This window comes from Colobus angolensis, unplaced genomic scaffold, assembly GCF_000951035.1.
Source record: "Colobus angolensis palliatus isolate OR3802 unplaced genomic scaffold, Cang.pa_1.0 Scaffold273, whole genome shotgun sequence".
Classification (NCBI taxonomy): Eukaryota; Metazoa; Chordata; class Mammalia; order Primates; family Cercopithecidae; genus Colobus; species Colobus angolensis.
The window spans coordinates 413766-434132 of record NW_012115966.1 but is presented as its reverse complement, the minus strand read 5'-3'; the positions used below and the strand labels follow the sequence as shown (position 1 = coordinate 434132).

Here is a 20367-nt window from a genome sequence, read left to right as displayed (position 1 = left end):
TCCCGACCTCAGGTGATCCGTCCACCTCGGCTTCCCAAAGTGCTGGGATTACAGGTGTGAGCCACTACGCCTGACCTGATCATTTTTTGTTAACCTTATTCGCCTCCTCCTCTCTCTTTAAGAGACAGAGTCTCGCTGTGCTGCCCAGGCTGACCTCAAACTCCTAGGCTCAAGCAATTCTCCCCCCACTCAGACTCCTGGGCAGCTGGGACTACAAACACACACCACGTTCAGCTAACTCCCCATCTCTTAATCCCTATGCCTACACCATTCCCAAACCTTCCCAAATTAAAGATTAACCAGACACAGAAAATATACTTTTACAGTTTAAGAAATGTTAAACGTGACAACTGTTCAGGATCTACTTTTTACACAATCTCAGTAACATATGTACATATTCAAAAAAAAAAAAAAAAGGAGCATTTGCCTGGGAACAACACATCACTATAAGCAAACAAAACATCAAATAGCCAGAATTCTAAAATACACTTTGGATTATATAAATTACATTGTAAAGTTACAAAACAAATGTTGCTCATTCTTGAGAAATGTTTCAATGTTTAAATAATGTTGCCATAATACATATTCTTTCATGGCATTAAAAAAAAAATGGCGAGTACAAGGTATCATCATTTTAAGGGTAATGAGATCAAGCAAGTACATATACAAATCCACTGGAAAAGCTAAGTTTGGAGCTGATTTCCTCTCTTGGATTGTAAAATTTCAGTAATACAGTCATTATCTACTGCTGGAATAATGCCTGAGCAATTTAGGTAAAGATACAAACAATAAGAAAAACCCTGCCCAAATATTCAAACTTGGAGAATTCTAGTTAAAATAATAGAAAAATATAAAATTTTGTCCTTCCAAAAAAAGGTATCTAAGACAAAGGTATAGATACCACATGTAAATTATTCACAAGTTATATGTGAATCAACCTTTTCTGTATTCCTTAAATAAAGTTCTATAATTAACTGATGAAAAAACAAGTTTCGTATTCAAAGACACTTTCAGAACACATCTACAATTAACTTATTAATGCAGAAGTATATTTTAAAAAACAGCTATTTCACTGAAGTCTTTAGGTACAGATTTTATTTTTGGTGCATCTTCTTACGCATTTCTTCAAGAGCTGCTTCTTTCTCTCTCAGCACCTGCTTAAGTCTTCTTATTTTTTCATCTCGAATGGTTTCTTCTAACTCTGGTGCTGTCACTGGGAAAATATCTTCGGTATAATTTTTATTGAAGAAATGACTTTGTTCATAAGCTGCATTTGAATTCAATGTGCCTTTCTCTTGCCTCTCATAGGTATAGTATTCTATCTCAGTTCTCTTTTCTTGTCTGGTTTTGCTGTGACTCGTGAGAATGTTATGTTGTGACACATCTGAAGTTGGTAAAATACTGCTCAGAGGTTGGGAACTGGGGACACTAGCTTCCCCATTTATGACCGTGTTATAAGCATTCTCTGTTTTTCTCTTCTTTATGTGATCCATCTTCTTAATAGTTTTTGCTTTTCTTTTCGTATCAAAATTCTGCTGCAATATCAAATAACATTCCAAAACAAAAACAAAATGTTATTGCTAAATGCACGAGGTACTATCAAGTTTAACAACGTCTGCAGAAACAAATATTTACCTATTACAATTAACAAAATTTATGGAAGACAACTACAGCAAGAAAGAAATATTTCCCACTGTATGCTACCAAAATGTCTTAACCACATTCAGTAAGAAGAAATTGCCTAATTCACATTTTCTTGCTCAAGTATTAGAAGCCATACCATACTGACCTACCACAGAAATATAATAGCACTTGTAAAGTGCCTGAGATATACAAGTGATTTAATTTTTTTCTTTTCCTTTGCACAGCAGGCACATGTGGAGGATTTTCATTAGAAAAGGTTTACTAGTCTCTGATCTAAAGTTCAGAATATTACACGATAATGATATATTCATAAGTCAAAGTAAAACAGTAGACAAAGTTATAGACATTTCTTTTTATCATTATTAGATATATAAGTTGCTTAAAAGGTTAGTATTAAGAACATATGCATGCTTGTATCTTCCACTACATTTGAATTATTTCATTTAGATAGAGTTCTCAAAGTAGAATGACTAGTTAAAAAGCTATGACCATTTTCTTGTAACACAATGGAAAAAAAAATGTCGCTGGTGAATAAAAACAATTAAAACACATCTTTAACTGGGATGCATTTTTACCTGTGCATGTGTGTGTGTGTGTGTATAAAAATACACAAATTTTTTTGTTTTTGGAGACAGGAGTTTCGTTCTGTTGCCAGACTGGAGTGCAGTGACGCCATCTCAGCTCACTGCAACCTCCGCCCTCCAGGTTCAAGCGATTCTCCTGCCCTCAGCTTCGCGAGTAGTTGGGACTACAGGCGTGCGCTACCTCGTCCAGCTATTTTTTGTATTTTTAGTAGAGATGGGGTTTCACCATGTTGGCCAGGATGGTCTCAATCTCTTAACCTTGTGATCCGCCCACCTCGGCCTCCCAAAGTGCTGGGATTACAGGCATGAGCCACGGCGCCGGGCCTGGTTCTTTTTTTTTTTGAAATGAAGTCTTGCCCTGTCGTCTGGGCTGGAGTGCAATGATGCAATCTCGGCTCACTGCAACCTCCACCTCCTTCCGGGTTCAAGTGATTCTCCTGCCTCAGCCTCTTGAGTAGCTGGGATTACAGGCGACCGCCACCACGCCCAGCTAATTTTTGTATTTTTAGTAGAGACGGGGTTTCACCACGTTGGTCAGGCTGCTCTTGTACTCCTGACCTCGGGTGATCCACCTGCCTCAGCCTCCCAAAGTGCTGGGGCCTGGTTGTTTTAAATATCGTTTTGGTACTATATATTTGTAAAACCAGTAACAACCGTCACTTATACTAATGCACAAGGGTTAAAACCAAATCAAGAAAATTAATATTCATGTATCATTTGTAGTACCTATGAAGAGCACATTAAAATGTATTACCTACCTGTTTTCTCTCTCCTTCCTTCACCATAAACTCTGTCTCTTTGTAAGTGCCACTGTTTACCAAACTGCTAAAGGAATCAAAACCTTCTCCAGAGGTCAAATGGTCAGGAATTCGAGTAAGGCACACTCTCAAATCTTTAGTAAGGCCAAATATCTTTTTAAATTCAGCATCACTCTTCAGATGTGATGCCTTATTACTTCTTCCGTGGGAATCTTTCTTGTCATTTCTTCCTTGGGCACCTTTATCTGATGTTGATGCCATCTCATTATGGATCTGGAATTAGGAAAAGAAAACACACAAACAATACTGCTAATTATTCAAGTTACTTTATTAAACAAGCAACTAAGTGATTATTTCATCTTACATAAAAGAACACATCATGCTTTATGATTGGTTTGTATTATCCTTGCCTTACCACCCACACTCAAAAAACTGAATAAAAGGAAGTACAAACTTAAAACATTCCCCCCTACAATTTCTCAATTAATTTGTTGCACTAGAAAGGCAGTAAGTAGTCAACTCTAAAACAACTGAAATGAGAATACATACTAATGACATTAAAATAACATATATGACATTATTTAGAAATTGTAGTCTTCTGGAAAAGTCACACATGCCTTTAATCAATCTTGTATTTAACAATCAGAATTTACCTCCATTACATCTCTGGAGTTCAATGAATTCTGTACTGAAGGGGAGAAATGCTGACATTATTGAGTAGACCTCTAAGTAAGCAAGGAAAAGGTGGGTACAAATATCTAGTGAGCACACAGACAGACAAACCTTAGGTTGAACATAAAGGTAACTATGTGAGCATGTTGGGTAACTGGCTGAGGAGTCACAAAGAGCTAATAAAAAGAAAAATGAAATTTGTCTACCAAAAAATAAATAAACTCATCAAAGATGCTGATGTAATCTTATTTCCACAAATTACTGAAAGGTATTGATTAGCCCTGTCTCACCTTTTCCATAGTATACCACCACTACCACAAAAAAACCCCACAAAACCCCGAAACCAACTCTTTTACATGCATACTATCTCCTCATATACTAGAAAGGCTATTATATATGAACATACATACATACACGTACGTATATACATATACTCACACATTTTCACTAAGCTTTGAATTCACATTATCCTTCCCCAACTCTTCTGAACTTTTTTGCTCTGTGATTTTTTTTGTTTTAAAGATTTGGCATGCCAAGTGATTCAAGAGAAAGATTGTACTCCTTTGTACAAGATTGTACCCAATTGTACTCCTCCTCAAATTTGCTCAGATGGAAGTTTTGAAATTAAATACTCATATGTGTACAGTCTGTGTGTGATAAGGTTGGCAGTGGGGGAAAGACGTTATCATAGATAACTTTGAGAATTAAGAAAACAAACTTTTCTATATAGATATATAAAAAGAGCACCCTGACATGGGAAAATTACCTTTGGTTCTTGGTCTCTGAAAACACACTGTTGTGAAGTAACAGTTGTTGCATCAACAGAGGAACTTATTTTCTCTATGCTCTGGAGGATACTTCCTTTTCTGGGGGCATTGTGTCCTGTACTAAATCCATCTGGAAAGATTGGATTTGTGAATAAAGTCTTACTCTGTTTTAAGTAGTTACTGAATTGGTTCATATGTGGATTTGTGGTAGAAGGAGATGGTTTCTCCACTTTATTCTTCTCTGCCCTTACATTGGCCATGGAAGCAAGCTGGGTATTGGAAAGTGATTTTGTCTCCATCTGGGAAGATTTACTTTTAGCCAAAACAATATTTACAACCTCTCTGGATATTTCTGTGACTGGACTTGAACTCACTATCTGTAACGTGTCTTTTCTTACTGGAGTATCAGGAGAAACAGAATTCTGTTTGTCAATTTGTGATGGCAGAACATCTGTCCCCTTTTTAGCCAACAGATAGACTTTCCCATTAAACATAACCAAAGCATTATCTTTAATAGGCATATTTTTGGATTGTGTCCCACTACGATCGATGGTACTCAATGATGGCATATTTATAGTATTATCTCCCAAATTTTTCCTATCTACGAAAGTTTTTAAAATCTTTGAAGCCACATTATTTGAAGACTTAACAGGAACAAGAGATGGCGTAAAAGGTTGTAGATTATCTTGGAAAATCCATTTCACTGGAGCTGCTTGAGAATGCTGACCACCTTTCAATTTTGTCTCTGTAGCAACATTCTTTGGAATTTGTGTGGTATTTAGTATTACTGGCTTTGCTATTTCTGTAACAGGTTTTGGGTAAATGTTTTGAAAGTTCTTGGTAACTACATTTTTCACTGTATTTACAGGAGATACATAAATGACAGTTGGCATTTGGGAGGCCTCAACCATTCCTGAGGTACTGGTGGTGGCAGTTGCAAGTATTTTTTGCTGCACTGAAGGAGGCAATGATGACGCTGGTACAGATTTCACTTCAGCATGGGCTGGAATCTGTAAATGATGCCCAGAAGGCAAAACTGGAGACTTCACAGTCACTGGAAGACTCTGGGTATTAACTACAATAAAAGATGAGTCTTTTTGTGTTGAGGGAGGAACAGCAAATGTTTGCATGGTGAGTCCATCAATTTTCACACCATGACTCTGAACTTTAGAAACTGATGAAGAAAAATTTCCAGTTCCCACAGAAGTAACTCTACCTTTTTCTGATGTATCTACTGTTCTTGTAAGAAAATAGTTTGAAGAACTGGCTGGTTGAAAAATGGGCAATTGAACGGACGCACTTGTGGAAGAGCTGGAAATCTGAGTCTGAAAAGTAACTTGAACTGGTTTTCCTGTATTCCCTTTCAAAGCATCAGACATGACTGAAGATTGAACTAGTGGTATAAGATTTCCAGAAGACTTAGGAATTGGAAGTAATTGCAGAAGATTTTTTCCATCCGAGCCAATCGTCTGAACTACTTGGTACATGCAGCCTGAAACACTTAAAAGAACATTGAGTAAATAAATACAAACATACTACATGGTATATACATTTTATTTAAAAATATATATTTGTAAATATTATTTTTAAATATTAAAATATAAAGTATATAATCTTCCATTTTGAGTTTTTAAAGTGAAAGACTGCAAAACAAGTATTTTGAAGTAGAAGAGATAATGCTATAGTCAGCTTCTTATATTAGGCAATGGGTATGAGATAATAACATTTATTCCTAAGACTAAAAGTAGACATTTCTAAGGTTTTGCCCTATATAAAATTATGCTACTAAAGTAAGCCCCTCTTAAAAATATTAGCATCTTCCCTTCCCCCTTTCCCTGAATTCTTTCCTCTTGTCCTCCTCCTCTACTCTAACTGAAGATTCTCATTCCCTCTCCCTTTACTCTTATTCCATTTCTCTCAATCTTTTCCCCCTCAATCTGTTCTGTCTTCTTCCTTCAATAACTCACAAGTTCTGCTAGCCGTTCTTCTTTTGCCTAAGCTCTCTCTCACGGTGTTACCTTAGTTTGCCACATTTTTGTACTATAGACTTCACTGAACTGTTTATGTAGGAATCATTTTCTTCTGATTACTGTTTCAGCACATTTAAGGTTTAGTGCTAAACAGTCCTTGGTATAGCAATTATTTATATTAGTCAATTGTCAACCCACACATATAATACCACTGCAATTTCAGCTGAATGATTTCCAATCAATGTGGAAAAGACTGGAAATCATTTTTTTTTTTAAACTGAATCAATTCTGACCCCCATGCCTTGAACTATTTCTTAGTACAGATTGTCTAATTTTAAGAAAAGTCAACATATACTAATCTCTGTTTGCATAATTAGTTATTTGGAGATTACTTGAATGTAGATACATTACCTTATTTATATCTAAAACATCTTTCAGCTCCTGGGAAATATTGAGCTTTCATGGGATTCAGGGCCATCACACATACTATCACTCTACCTAGGTACTCCTCACCCAACTCAACTCTTCACATAGCTCAAATCTTGGCATAAATGATATTTCTCAAGAGATACATTTTCTGATCACTTTATCCTTCTCCTTCCTTCATAATTAATCTATAACATCACACTTGTTAGCTTCCTTCATGGTATATATCATAGATTGTCATCATATATTAACATGTTTGTCTATAGACTGTCTCTCATGTTAAATTCTAGCAATATGAGTGCAGTGTCCATATCCCATAGACCTAGCATGGTCTTAGATAACTAAGATTGAATAAATAAAAAAGTTCAAGGGCAAATAATAATGATAATAATTAGGATTCTCAAAAGCATAAAGGTATGTTTTTAAAACTCTCAGGTATTAATAAAAATTAATACCCAAAATTCTATGTATCCGTAGAAATGTTGGTTTACCTTTCTGCAGCATGAATAACATTATTATGTCCTTACAAAAATGTAAAACTGTCTTTTGGACACTTGAGAATGGGTCAAAATATTACATTGACCTTTTGTTGTTGTTGTTGTTGAGACAGGGCCCGGCTCTGTCATCCAGACTGGAGTGTAAGTATACAATCTCAGCTCACTGCAATCTCTGCCTCCTGGGCTCAAACCATCCTTCTACCTCAGCTTCTCAAGTAGCTGAGACTACAGATGCATGCCACCAAACCCAGCTAATTTTTTATAGAGGCAAAGTTTTGCTATGTTGCCCAGGCTGGTCATACACTGACTTTTAATAAATTAAAAGTTAACTTCTAAAGAGAATAAACCCTAAGAAAAGGATGAATTCTTGCTTTCAGGGCTTTAAGAGGAAAAATCTACCTTTATTACCTCCCTGTACCACAAGAAAAGCACATTTGACCTGGATAAGGACATATTCAATATTAAGTCATTACACAAAAAGTTACCAAGTGTCTGTTATAATTTAAGCACCAGGCTCATTAGGAAAAAAGGATCAGTAAGCTGTAGCCTCTGGGCCTAATCTGGCTCACTCTGTTTTTGTGGATTCTTATATTTTACTTGATTTTTAAAAATCAAAAGAGTAACAGTAGCCTCTGTAGTGGCTCCTCAGTCTTCTTTGCCGACTCATACTTTTGAATCAACTTTCAAATGTTGGGAGTTTACCAAAGCTTAGAAAGAATCCTTCTCTTCCTATTCTGTACGCTTTCCTTAGATGCTTTCTTCTCAATGCATAACTTCAATTAAATTATCACTTACATATCAACAATTTCAATATTTCTATCTGTGGCTTCTTTGAAATGTAGGCTTATACATCCAAATTCCCTTTTAACATTTTCACTCAGAATCTCAAACATTCCTAAAATTCAACATGGCCAGATCTCTGCCCATCCTAATCCCCCAAATTCCATCTTCTGCAGGGTTTTCTTTGCTAAACAGCATCTCATCTACCTTAGATGCCTTAAGCCAGAATAGGTAAATGCTCCTTTCTTATTCTCTATATTCAGTGATCACAAAATCCTGTTGATATTGTCTCCTAAATTTCCTTTGATCTGTTCAATTCTCTCCGAATCAACTCTACTCCAAGCAAACATCATCTCTGGCTTAGAATACTACAATAGCTTCATGACTGATTTTTTTCTTCAATCATATTTTCTACTTTTCAATTTACTCAGCACACTAAAACTGATCTTTCCCTGCTTAAAACATTGCAGTGGCTTTCTATTATTCTTAGAGTTGTAGGAAGAAAACCATTGCTTCTGATGCAATGTTAAGCCAAAGGAAGAGAGGATTTTAAGAAAATTGGGCAATTATACTAAAAGTTTCTGAGATGCCAAATAGGATGAGGATTAAAAATGTACACCTAAAATAGTGCTGTGAAGATCACTGATGGCTTTAGTAAGAGCAGTGTGGTAGGGGAAAGCAGTTGCTGAGGAGTGGATATGAAGAAAGCAAGTAGACAACTCTTTTGAAACTTTGACTGTCAAGGGGAAGAGAAAGACTGGCAGGAAGTTACAGGAATAAATGGTATCAAAGAAGGGATCTTTCCTTTTACTTTGTTTAAGGTTAGACAAACCAGAACAAATGTAAATACTCAAGTGAGCCAGTTAAGGGAAGAAACTGGTGATAAAGGAACAAAAGGGATACACAATGAGAAGGAGGTAGGAAATGGAAACCAGAGAGACAGCTGGAGGGACTGAAACTTAAAGAGAGCTGGAGACCTATCTCCCTCCACTGAACACTGGAGGGGCGGTTAGGTGCATTTTCAGGTAAGCATACAACTTTAGGGTTAGAAGGCTGAGGTAATTCTCATTTAAAGGGTTGTATTTTCTTTATGAAAAATCACATGACATCATCTGCTAAAAGTAAGAGCAAAAATATGGAAAGATTTGAGGAGAATCAAAGATCTGAAACAGTCTTCGTGAGGGAGTAAACTGACCACAGAAGATTAGAGTTGCCAGGATGTACTGATGGCATGGGGAGACAGCTAGTGGTTATGAATTTACAGTGGTACTAATCTGTACTCGAGGCTTTCCTTGTCACACCAAGCACAGATAAACAGAAAGCATATCGAGTTCATCTAGGGTTGGGGTGGCATCAGGAAGGTGCAACAAAGATCAAAGAAGAGCAAAAGAATTTAAGGTATTGATAAGAGTTATTAAAATGAAACACAGAATCTAAACTGGATAGGAAGAAAATGAGAGAATAAAAGGCTAAAGTATACGGATAAAATAAAGGGATTATTGGTCTTTAGGGCCAGATAAAGTTAACAGTTAAAGTAGGAACAGTTAAACAAGTCAGCTAGAAATACAGGAACTGGCATTTAGAAAACAGGATGCGTGAAACAATTTTGTAGATGCAGCAATTTCATCTAAGAATAAGGACTACAAAAGTAGATAGGTGCAGCAGAACAGAGAATAAGATCACTGGGGGAAAGATCTCTGTAATAAAGATGAGGCGACAAAGAGATTATCCATATGCATACTGAAATCACATAGGATTACAGGGAAGATGGTGAATTAAGTGCCAAGTTCAGCGACAGGAAGCTGGTAGATGGTGTTAACAAGCCGCAATTAAGTGATATGCCAGAAAGTTATTTTGAAGCCTACTTTCTTCTGTAGTCTATTTTCTTTCCTATTATTCTACTAAAACTTCATTCTCAAAGATTACCACAAATGTTCTCACAGTTAAATATGTCTTTATCTTCATTCCCTAGGTACTCTCTGTTGCAACTAATTATCCCTCCATATTGATCCTCTTTCCTATCATGGTTTCCACTGTGTAAAATTTCTGTTTCTGTTGACTTTCTTAATGCTCCCTTACTCATTTTCTGCATTCTAAGCATTCTCCTGTAACTATTCCACAAACCACAAAGTACAATTCTTGATCCTGTTTTTCTCCTTCAAGACATTCTTCCTTAAAGACTGCAACAATTCTCACGGCTTCAACTATTTTCAACTATCTTCTTTGGAATAATGACTCCCATAGTTATATCCTTTTATTCCTGTCCCCTACTGGAATTGACATCAGTTCTGTATTTGCGATGTCTTACCAAACATTTTAATACCATCACTTTAAACCCAGGAAGTCAAAATTACTCTATTGAAAACTAGTAGTCTCTCCTACCATTCAATCATGTGGCAGCACCAGTATTTTTCACATCATATAGGTTTTAAATCACCTAGTCATTGCTGATTTGTCTTTTATCATTTTTATTTAAATTCATCCACAGAACCTTGCACATATGCTTACAAAAGGTAAACATTTAATAGATACATACTGAATCATCAAGTCTATAAGGTTTTCTTTTTAACTCATTTCATCCATCTTTTCTTTCTTCATCATTGTGACTTCCACCATCTACATGAGATCCTCATCAGATGTGTCTAGCACTCATCATTCTCATCCCTACAGTATTTTGCTGATGTTTAGTTTTTCTGATTGCAGCCACTATTGAATATTATGCATCTCTGGTAGATTAAAATTGTTTTCATCCTGTTACCTCCTGTTCAAAGTTTTAGTATTCATCATTGCCAATTCAGCTGGACACAAAAATCATCTACAATCTAGCTCCAACCAATCTCTACAACAATACCACCCACAACTTCTCAATGTGAAATCTCTGCTCTTACCAGAGAGATCTCTTTGCTATTCTGAAATATGCCATGTACATTACATTATTTACTCAAAGTATTATTATTTTTCTTCTCCAACAATATAAAATTAGTTTCCAATTCTACCTTTTTCATAAAGTATCTGCCAGTCACTCCAGTTTAATTTTTTCCAACTTGGAATTCCGAATGCACTCCCATTCGTGCCACTAATGTTGGAAATTACATAATGCTTTCTTTATTGACTTTAATCTATTAGCTAATTTTAAAAAATGAGTAAAGTATTGTTTCATTCAATAAGACTGAAACTCCTTAAGGTGAGAAGCTTTATAATTTATTTTGCAATTATCCTTCCAATACCAAGCATAGTATTTTATATGACCTCTATATTTCTGCTTTATAAAAAAACTATATCGTATGAGCTATTTTCCAATCTGATCACTACATTTTTCCCTCTCTTTTCCTCTATTTTTCCTCCAAAAGATAAAAAAAAAGGAAGAAAAATTAAGCTTCTTTCATGTCAGTGTTTATCAGTGAGATTCACATAATCTACCACAGACCATAAATTCCTGTAGGGTAGATTATACTATTCATATCAATATACTCTACATCTAATCCAGAAACTGGAAATTGCACACAATAATGTTAGCTGAATTGAGTCCTATGAGCTATAATTTTTTAAAAAGTCCATGATTTCTTGGCAACAAAATGTAATGAGTTCTAAAAATTAATCTGAAATGCAGAATGCTAAGAAGTAATAACTCATGATGAAATATGTACTCCTTCTATCAATATACAGTTTTTCATATCTAAGAGCCTTCCATTGAAGAGATTAAATAATTAAAACCCTATGAAGATTCTGTTTTCTGAAAGATCATATTCTGCAGATTAATGTCAGAACTAAAAGTAGAACCAGATTCTGCATCCCATTTTCTAGTTTGGTCACCTAATTACTTTAAGGTAATTACTTTAAACCAGCTGGTGTTCAAACTGAGAAACTACATTTGAAAAATAATACAGTTTAACAGTTTAAAAGAGCAAAGAGGAACATATTAGAAAGATTATGGGCTTCTAATTCTGGTTCTTATAATTACAAGTTGACTAGAAAATTTACTTATCCTCTTTGAATCTGTGTCTTCATTTGTTAAATAGGGGAAAATAAAGCTTACTAGGAGTAGTAAATGAAATAACTGCCTGGGAACATAATAGTTATCTTCCATTAAAATACGCAATTGGTCTCTGAGAATAAGGTAAGGTAAGGTCTTTTAAAAATGTAACGAGTAATTTGGCGGGGTGTAGTGGCTCATCCCTGCAATCCCAGAACCTTGGGAGGCCAAGGCGGGCAGATCACGAGGTCTAGAGATCGAGACCATCCTGGCCAACATGGTGAAACCCCATCTCTACTAAAAATACAAAAATTAGCTGGGTGTGGTGGCACATGCCTGTAGTCCCAGGTACTTGGGAGGCTGAGGCAGGAGAATCACTTGAACCTGGGAGGTGGAGGTTGCAGTGAGCCCAGATTGCACCACTGCACTCCAGTCTGGCGACAGAGCAAGACTCCATCTCAAAAAAAAAAAAAGGTAACGAGAAATTTAATAAAAAGGCACATTAAACATACTGGTAATGTTATATAACTTCTGACATTTTTTACTATTCTAATATTGATATGAAGCATTCACATATTAGAAATAGACTAATAGGCCAGGCACGGTGGCTCAAGCCTGTAATCCCAGCACTTTGGGAGACCGAGACAGGTGGATCACGAGGTCAGGAGATCGAGACCATCCTGGCTAACAAGGTGAAACCCCATCTCTACTAAAAAATACAAAAAACTAGCCGGGCGAGGTGGCGGGAGCCTGTAGTCCCAGCTACTCGGGAGGCTGAGGCAGGAGAATGGTGGGAACCTGGGAGGCGGAACTTGGAGTGAGCCGAGATGGCGCCACTGCACTCTAGCCTGGGTGACAGTGAGACTCCGTCTAAAAAAAAAAAAAAAGAAATAGACTAATAAAAATGTTGAAGGCTGATGAACATTTTTTTACAAAATACGTTTTTTTCAACTGCTAGGAAATCCTTTTCCATCTTACTATCTATGACATAATATTATGTACGTATAGAACATAACATATGTAAGTACGTAACATAGTTATCTATCCAATAATATGTACCATGTATTGCGTACATGATAGATATAACAGTTGTTACTAACTCTAATCCTAATAAACAGTCAAGCAAGTTATGAACTGCCATTCCCATTTTATACTTGAGAAAATGGAGATTTAGAAATATTTAATAACTTACTTAGAATTACACACTCCCCTTGAGAAAGCTTATCTACTTTCTGTATTTACTTTAGCATACCCCCATGATAACAGGGTCCAAAAAATTCAAATGTATAAACAGAGATTAATGACAGATTTCATTTAGACTGTATAGTATGTGTCTGTCTCTCCCTCACACACACATACACAGACACACTCAAATCACAAAAGAAAAAAAAATAGACTAATGCATTTTGTTGTACACTGTACAACAAAATGCATACTGAACTGACAATGAAGCATCATCACTCCAATCAAACCAAACCCCATGCTGAGAACACTTAAGTTTAGCTCTCCATTTATGGGAAGACAGCTGCCAATGGCCAATCACATGATGTCTTAATTCTTATTATTGTAGGATATATAACCACAGGCTTTCATTATAGTACCTCTAACGTGATGCTTCCCAAATCTCTAGTCTCAGCTCTGACTCAGCCTGAGTTTCATATCCAAATATCTGACTGCTTTCTTGATGTGTGCCTCATCTCAGTTTATTTACCAATATCCATCCAGAAAACCGGCATCATAACTGATCCGCCTTTCTTCCTGCCAATTCATTAACAAAGTCGGTCTATTTTCCCTTCTATATTTCTTTGAATTCAACCCCTATGGTACTGCATCAGCTAGTTCAGGCCCTCAGAATTTCTGAAAAGACAACTGAAATAGGATCCTTATATGTAGATCACTCACCCTCAAATCCACACTGCCAACAGTTATCTAAAATGCACACCTATGTCAGTCTTTTTCTTAAAATACTCTGAACAATTTCCAATAGATGAAGTCTAATTTCCTTAGCAGGGCAAACAGAACCCTTAAGAGCTATCTATCTATCCTACTTGTACAAAATTAAGCAACAAGTATCAGTCATAAACCACACAGGTCCTTTATTTACCAGTTCTCTGCATACATATATCCTACATTCATCTTTAACTGAATGGCTGATACTTAAGTTTCCCAACTCAGCTGTTCTTGGAATCTTTCCTCCAACTCCCTTCCTCTACTCTCTTCCTTTACTACATCAACATCAACTCTATCATTCCTCCTCCTCCACCATGACTGTAAAGTCTTCCCTGGAAACAGCCCATATCCTTTTATTTAATCAGTCTTCCCATTTAGCACAGTCTACCACATACATAGTAGGTACTAAATGAATGTTTTGTCATCAAATGTTTAAACTGTATTGATAATAAGTGGTAAGCTAGGATATGAACCCAAGTCTCTATGACTTAAAAGGTTCTTTCCACTATAGCATTCTGACTCCTACTTTGTTCTTTGACAATAAAACCCAAATCAACATAAATTAAATGCATAGTATCACAAATATCTTCCAGATTTTTCCTTTGTACTCTAAGATTAAATTTGGGTTTTACATTTTATGCTCTGATGAATTAGAGATACTTCAAACAATATATAACCATATACAATTTTGTATTATGCTACTGAAAAATTTTTATAAAGCGGTAACTTAGGAAAAAATTAAGCTACAAATAAGAAGAAAATCATAGTCACTTAAGTTATAAAAATAAATACTTAGTACCATCAAACATGTTACCAGAAAAATAAGAAAACTAAGCTTTCAATAAACTAAAAGGGCTGATGTTAACATTATTTACAAAATTACATTTGGATGTTTTGTTACTTACAAAACAGAATGGAATCAAATATGCAACTATTAACCAAAGTAAATGTCGAAGCTTCTGAAAGTCATCTGGTAAATGTCCCAAATATATGATGTAAAACCTCAATGATTTAAATAAATACATTCAAAGATAATAAAAACAACGTATAAATCAATGAGTTAATGAACTCAAAATGACTTATGAATGTAACTGTAATTTTAAAATCTCCAAATCCCCAAAAGGATTAGCAATTGGATAACAGAGTTAAGGGTACACACACACACACACACAGTTGTTTATCTTGATTTTTATATTTAAAAATGAAATCGAAAAACAAATTTTCTATAAATTAAGCTAAGTCAGAGGTCATTATTCAGGGTACTAAAATAAGGCAGCAGAAATTAATCATTAAAAAGTAATTCTACTTTTTAATATCTACACAGGGCACTCTCTGCCCCTTCCCCCAAACTTCCACCACAAATTAAAAAAAAAAAAGAAAAAAAACACACAAGTATACCAAAATGGCTCTTTATGATTTGAAATACAATGGTTCTTTCTTGACAGTTCTTCAATAGAATTTTGGCTCATTACTATTAGTGACCATTTCCTTTTATAATACTGCTTTCAAGGAACAAACATTACTTTCGGTCTTTATTGCAATCAAGTTTTCTATCTATTTGTAATTAAACAAAACTACTTCCTGGGCTAAAATCTGTGCAGAATTAAAGTTGTATGCTTATAATAGTAACAGCTAACATTTATATTGTGCTTTACAATTTTCCTACATGAGGTATTTTACATTATTTCATTCTCCTAATCTTTAAAATATTCTAAGTGCTATTATTTACAGACTGGAAACAGGCACCTGGCCTCACAAATGCTAACTAGCAAAGCTGAGATTAATCCCAGGTAGCCTGATTTTCTTCAAACGAAAATGCTCTTCCACGAGTTTTGCATCTTAGTTCTTCATTTTCTTATTAGAGTCTCCAGACCCTATTTTTTCCTTATCACTTAATCTACTAACCATGTGAGAGTACAAGTGAAAACATTCTGCTTTAGCTAACATTCTGTTTCCGATTCATTTCCTCTTAATACAATTAAAAAAAACAACAAAAAAAAACTAAGTTACTGATCATCTATTTTCTAACTTTACAAGAATATCTTCCTCAGAAATACTGGACTCTCCTCATGCCAAATATAAATAGCCAATGAAATGGCGCTTCATTACTATCCACTTCAAAAACGCTGTTCAAAAGGATTGCCTTTACACGAGGATTTCTCCATTCTTACTTCTCTCTCTTCACATAAAGCTATTACTTGAAATTTTAAATATTCAATCTCCTTGTTCTAAAGCCATTTTTCTTCAATCACACACCCTTTCTGTCTCACTATTAAAATGTAACTATTTTCACTGAAGGTCCAGCGCCACCAGGGCTGCACTTGCTAATCCGCGCTGACTGCCGCGTTTCTGCGTGTGCGTGAGAATCTTCCAGAAGGTTTGAGTCACATAAGAGCGTCGGCCATCTTGGTTTTCATCTCCCGTGGAGATCTACTCCGTCCGCCTATTAAACTTGAGACGCTGGAGTCCCGCGGAGCCGGGGAGGGGCTGTGTCTGACTCTAAAAGAGGTTTTACATTTCCCAGAGGAAGGCGCTCTATGGGCTTTAAGCGACCCGGTGACGAGCGCTTCCCGCCTGAGTGGCGCACTCTGCGGGCTCCAACTCCTCTCATACTACACAGCGTCCGGAAACGACGGCTGACTCCACATCCCAAAGACGGACAGGGGGGCAGGCGTGGGGAGGATTCGAAACTGGTACTTACCAACGCGAGGCGCTGCCTGAATTTTCCTCTGCGGGTTTCAGGAAGACCCTCCGTAGGTTATTTGACATTTTAGTGGGGAGAAAGGGGACACCTCAGCCAGGAAAGTGGGAAGCGTGGGGCCGAGTTTTTCAATGGGGCGAGAACCAAAGCGAGGGAATGTTGGGCAGCAGTTGCCCGCAGCAACTGTGAGGGGTTCGACCTTAACGGAGAGCGACACCGGGCTCTCCAGAGGGTGTATCCCCAAGCTCCGGAGCGAGGTCGCGCAGCCACCGAGAAACCGGAAGGCTCCTGGCGGTGGACTGCGCCCTCACAGCCCTACGCTCAGAGAGAATCGGCGTGAGTCTCCGCCCCCAGAGCCTACGACAACGCTCCAGACCCCGCCGGAGCAGGCGCAGGGGGCGTGGCCTTGGTGGCACCGCCCCCAACGGGGCCTGGTCAGTGCTGAAGACTGCGTCAGACTGGCTCTGCTGCCCCGCCCACTGAAGCCGATAGCTGGAGAAAAGCTCGGTCGGGCGTCTTCCGGGGTCGTCACGTCCGTTTGCCAAGGTGACTGGCTCGCTAAAGCCCAACCCTTATGATTCAATCCAATGGCAAGTGATGTTTGCTATCTTTTCTTCCGGATCAAGGAACAAATCGCAAAAGAAAGCTCTCCGGACACCTACGCAAAATAAAATGTTTCCGGGGTCAATCTTAAATTTTCCGCTTTTGTGCTCGCCGCTAGTTTGTTTTTCTCTCCCGTCGGTGCATTAAAAGACATCGGCGGGCTTTTTTGGAATCATACACTTGTGGCCTGAGAAAACTTCAAAGGCCTGCCTGTGGCCAGCGATTTTTGTTGCTGTTTCTCTGAAGGTTTCCCATTTACTCCTCTTTCCTGAAGCTTTGCCTCTAGACTTACGTAACGCTTTCCTCCAGCCCACGTTCATCGAAACTATCACTTATTGTCATAGACCTTCGTTTCTGAAGGGAGATCTTGGAGTTGCATCAGAACATCCGTTGTATTCATTCAGTCATTTATTCAGCTATCCATTGCAGTTGATGCTCTTTATCTCACACTATTTCAAAATTTTTCCTCTCAGCACTATTAATTATTCCCTCATCTTGACGCCATTGGCAATATACTTTCCTGGTTTTGCTCCTACTTTTTTGTCTACAGCTTCTCAATCTCTTTTGAAGATCTCTCCCTTTTCAAGGGAGTTCCTTACATCTTAATCACTGATTCTCTTAATGTTTTCAAACTGTCTTGTCTCAATTAGTGGTTTTATTCATACTCCTGGCTTGAATTACCACATCCACCCATTATTTTACCACTAAACACATATGTGTCCTTGGCACTGATTTAAGTGTTTTACAAAATTAATTTACTCCTAACAACTAATAAAAGAATGATTATATGCAGATGAAGAAACGGATGCTCAGAGAGGGTGAACAAGTTTTTAGAGGTCATAGAGCTTGTGAGTGATGGAGTCAGGCTCCAAATCCAGGTTGTCTGGCTGAACACACCATGTAGTTTACTACTGCATTATGCTGCTGTGTGACTCATAAATTTATGTTCACAGTTCTGATTTCTCTGAGATCTGTACCTGGATGTTCAAGTGAATTGTTTAGATATCCTTTTTGCTATGTTAAAAGCCCCTTTAAATGAAACGTGTTCGAAACCACATTTCTGACTTGCTTCTCTTCCCCGCACTACACATTTTCTTTTATCAGTACTATCTCTAGAAAGAAAGAAAGAAAAAACTGCCTTCTATTAAAGTTGCCAAAATTCCAGTGTCATCCTTAACACTTTCCTCTTTTTATTCCAAAATATATAATTCACCAACTTTTGCAGATTTTATCTTCTACTTATCTTACAAGTCTGCTTTATATTTCTATTACTACTACTATAGAGCAAGCTTACTTACTCTAGTGAAGCTTTAACTGATATCCTTATATCCACTTTTTTTTTTTTTTTAGAGGGAGTCTCGCTGTCGCTCAGGCTGGAGTGCAGTGGTGCAATCTCAGCTGACTGCAAGCTCCGCCTCCCGGGTTCAAGCTACTCTCCTGCCTCAGCCTCCCGAGTAGCTGGGACTACAGGTGCCCGCCACCACACCTGGCTAATTTTTTGTATTTTTATTAGAGACAGGGTTTCACCATGTTAACCAGGATGGTCTTGATCTCCTGACCTCATGATCCACCCACCTCAGCCTCCTAAAGTGCTGAGATTACAGGCATGAGCCTCATATCCACTCTTGTATTCCTCTAAATGCTGCAGCCAGAGATACCATATGGAAACACAAATCTGATGGTGTCATCTCACTGCATTAAAAAAAAAAAAATCAGTTTCCCCATTGCTTTTATGATAAGGATCAAAATCCTTGATTCTTTTCCTTTTTTCTTTCTTTCTTTTTTTTTTTTCTTTTTAGACAGGGTCTCAGTCTGTTATGCCAGGCTGGAGTGCAGTGGTATGATTTCAGCTCACTGCAACCTCCGCCTCCTGGATTCAAGCGATTCTCGTGCCTCAGTCTCCTGAGTAGCTGGGATTACAGGCGCACACTACCATGCCTGGCTCATTTTTTGTATTTTTAATAGAGACAGGGTTTCACCATGTTGGCTAGGTTGGTGTCTAACTCCTGACCTCAATCTGCCTGCCTTGGCATCCAAAAGTGCTGGGATTACAGGCACTTTTAAGCCACTGTGCCCAGCCAAAATCCTTGATTCTAATCAAGATGTTGAACTAGTACAGACTGCTGACACCCAGATAAATAAAAAAAGAAAAGGAAGTTTAGATTTTTAGGAATTAACAGCAACAACCACCACACACACACACACACACACACACACACACACACACACACACACACAAAGCAGCTGTGAAAATTCCGATCTGTAGGAAATTTTCAGAACTGGTATGTGAGTGTATAGACTGTTACAGGCTAAAGCCAAGGACCAGCACGGGCAGCAGAGGGTGGAGGAAATTATTTGAATTTTTCGTTGTAACAGGTATGATCATTAATTGTCCTTTGAAAATAAACCTGTAGCAATAGCCAAGCTCCTGGTATAAACAGGATAAAGTCAAGGCAGGAGAAACTCATGCTAAGGTAAGGCACTGATGAAAATAGATGCAGTATTACCAGCCAAAGTTGGGAAGTCACTACTCCATCCTTCCCACAAAACTGCCCTGGATGGTACATTATAAATAGGTAACTTGACTTTTATCAGTGAGGTCTTGCACTACAATTTAAATATAACTCTAACCATGGAAAATGCCTTCTGGAGTGGAAGGTAACTGGTATGATCAGCAGTGCTTCTTTGAATTCTTTGGGACATACACGTTTTCTTCTAAATTCATTGGGGAATGCAGACTGAGGCTTAAATATCTTTCTTTCTTTTCTTTCTTTCTTTCTTTTTTTTTTTTTTGTGGTTGTTGTTGTTGTTGAGACAGAGTCTCGCTGTGTCGCCCAGGCTGGAGTGCAGTGGCGTGATCTCAGTTCACTGCAACCTTCGCCTCTCAGGTTCAAGCGATTCTCCTACTTCAGCCTCCCGAGTAGCTGGGACTACTCGTGCGCATCACCTCGCAATTCAGGTAATAAATACTCATTTAAAGACATATTTAGAAATGAAATGACCTATTACTAAATTAGCATTACAAAACAGATCAGAAATGTT

At 37.5% G+C, this 20367-nt stretch overlaps 1 protein-coding gene across 3 annotated transcripts; it reads right to left on the bottom strand.

Moving 5' to 3' along the window:
* Positions 1 to 308: 308 nt before the first annotated feature.
* On the bottom strand, positions 309 to 17068 carry LRIF1 (ligand dependent nuclear receptor interacting factor 1). Of its 3 annotated transcripts, XM_011948049.1 has the most exons (4): positions 16723 to 17065; positions 4425 to 5925; positions 2987 to 3259; positions 309 to 1535 (listed from the first exon to the last, which is right to left on the bottom strand). In XM_011948049.1, the coding sequence occupies exons 1-4, from the start codon at positions 16788 to 16790 to the stop codon at positions 1095 to 1097; spliced, it is 2283 nt and encodes a 760-aa protein (XP_011803439.1). In that variant the 5' UTR covers positions 16791 to 17065; the 3' UTR covers positions 309 to 1094. The 3 variants fall into 3 exon arrangements, with proteins under 3 accessions (XP_011803439.1, XP_011803440.1, XP_011803441.1); XM_011948050.1 differs by lacking the exon at positions 4425 to 5925 and having other exon boundaries at positions 16723 to 17068; XM_011948051.1 differs by lacking the exon at positions 16723 to 17065 and having other exon boundaries at positions 5642 to 6077.
* Between the last annotated feature and the right edge of the window lie 3299 nt (positions 17069 to 20367).

Excerpts from the sequence above, each read along its gene's own strand:
- LRIF1 (XM_011948049.1), bottom strand. The coding sequence starts at position 16,790 with ATGTCAAATAACCTACGGAGGGTCTTCCTGAAACCCGCAGAGGAAAAT. Across the intron at positions 3,260-4,424 it reads TCAGAGACCAAGAACCAAAG|ATCCATAATGAGATGGCATC; the intron begins GTAATTTTCCCA and ends TCCTAATTCCAG. Across the intron at positions 1,536-2,986 it reads AGGAAGGAGAGAGAAAACAG|CAGAATTTTGATACGAAAAG; the intron begins GTAGGTAATACA and ends TTGATATTGCAG.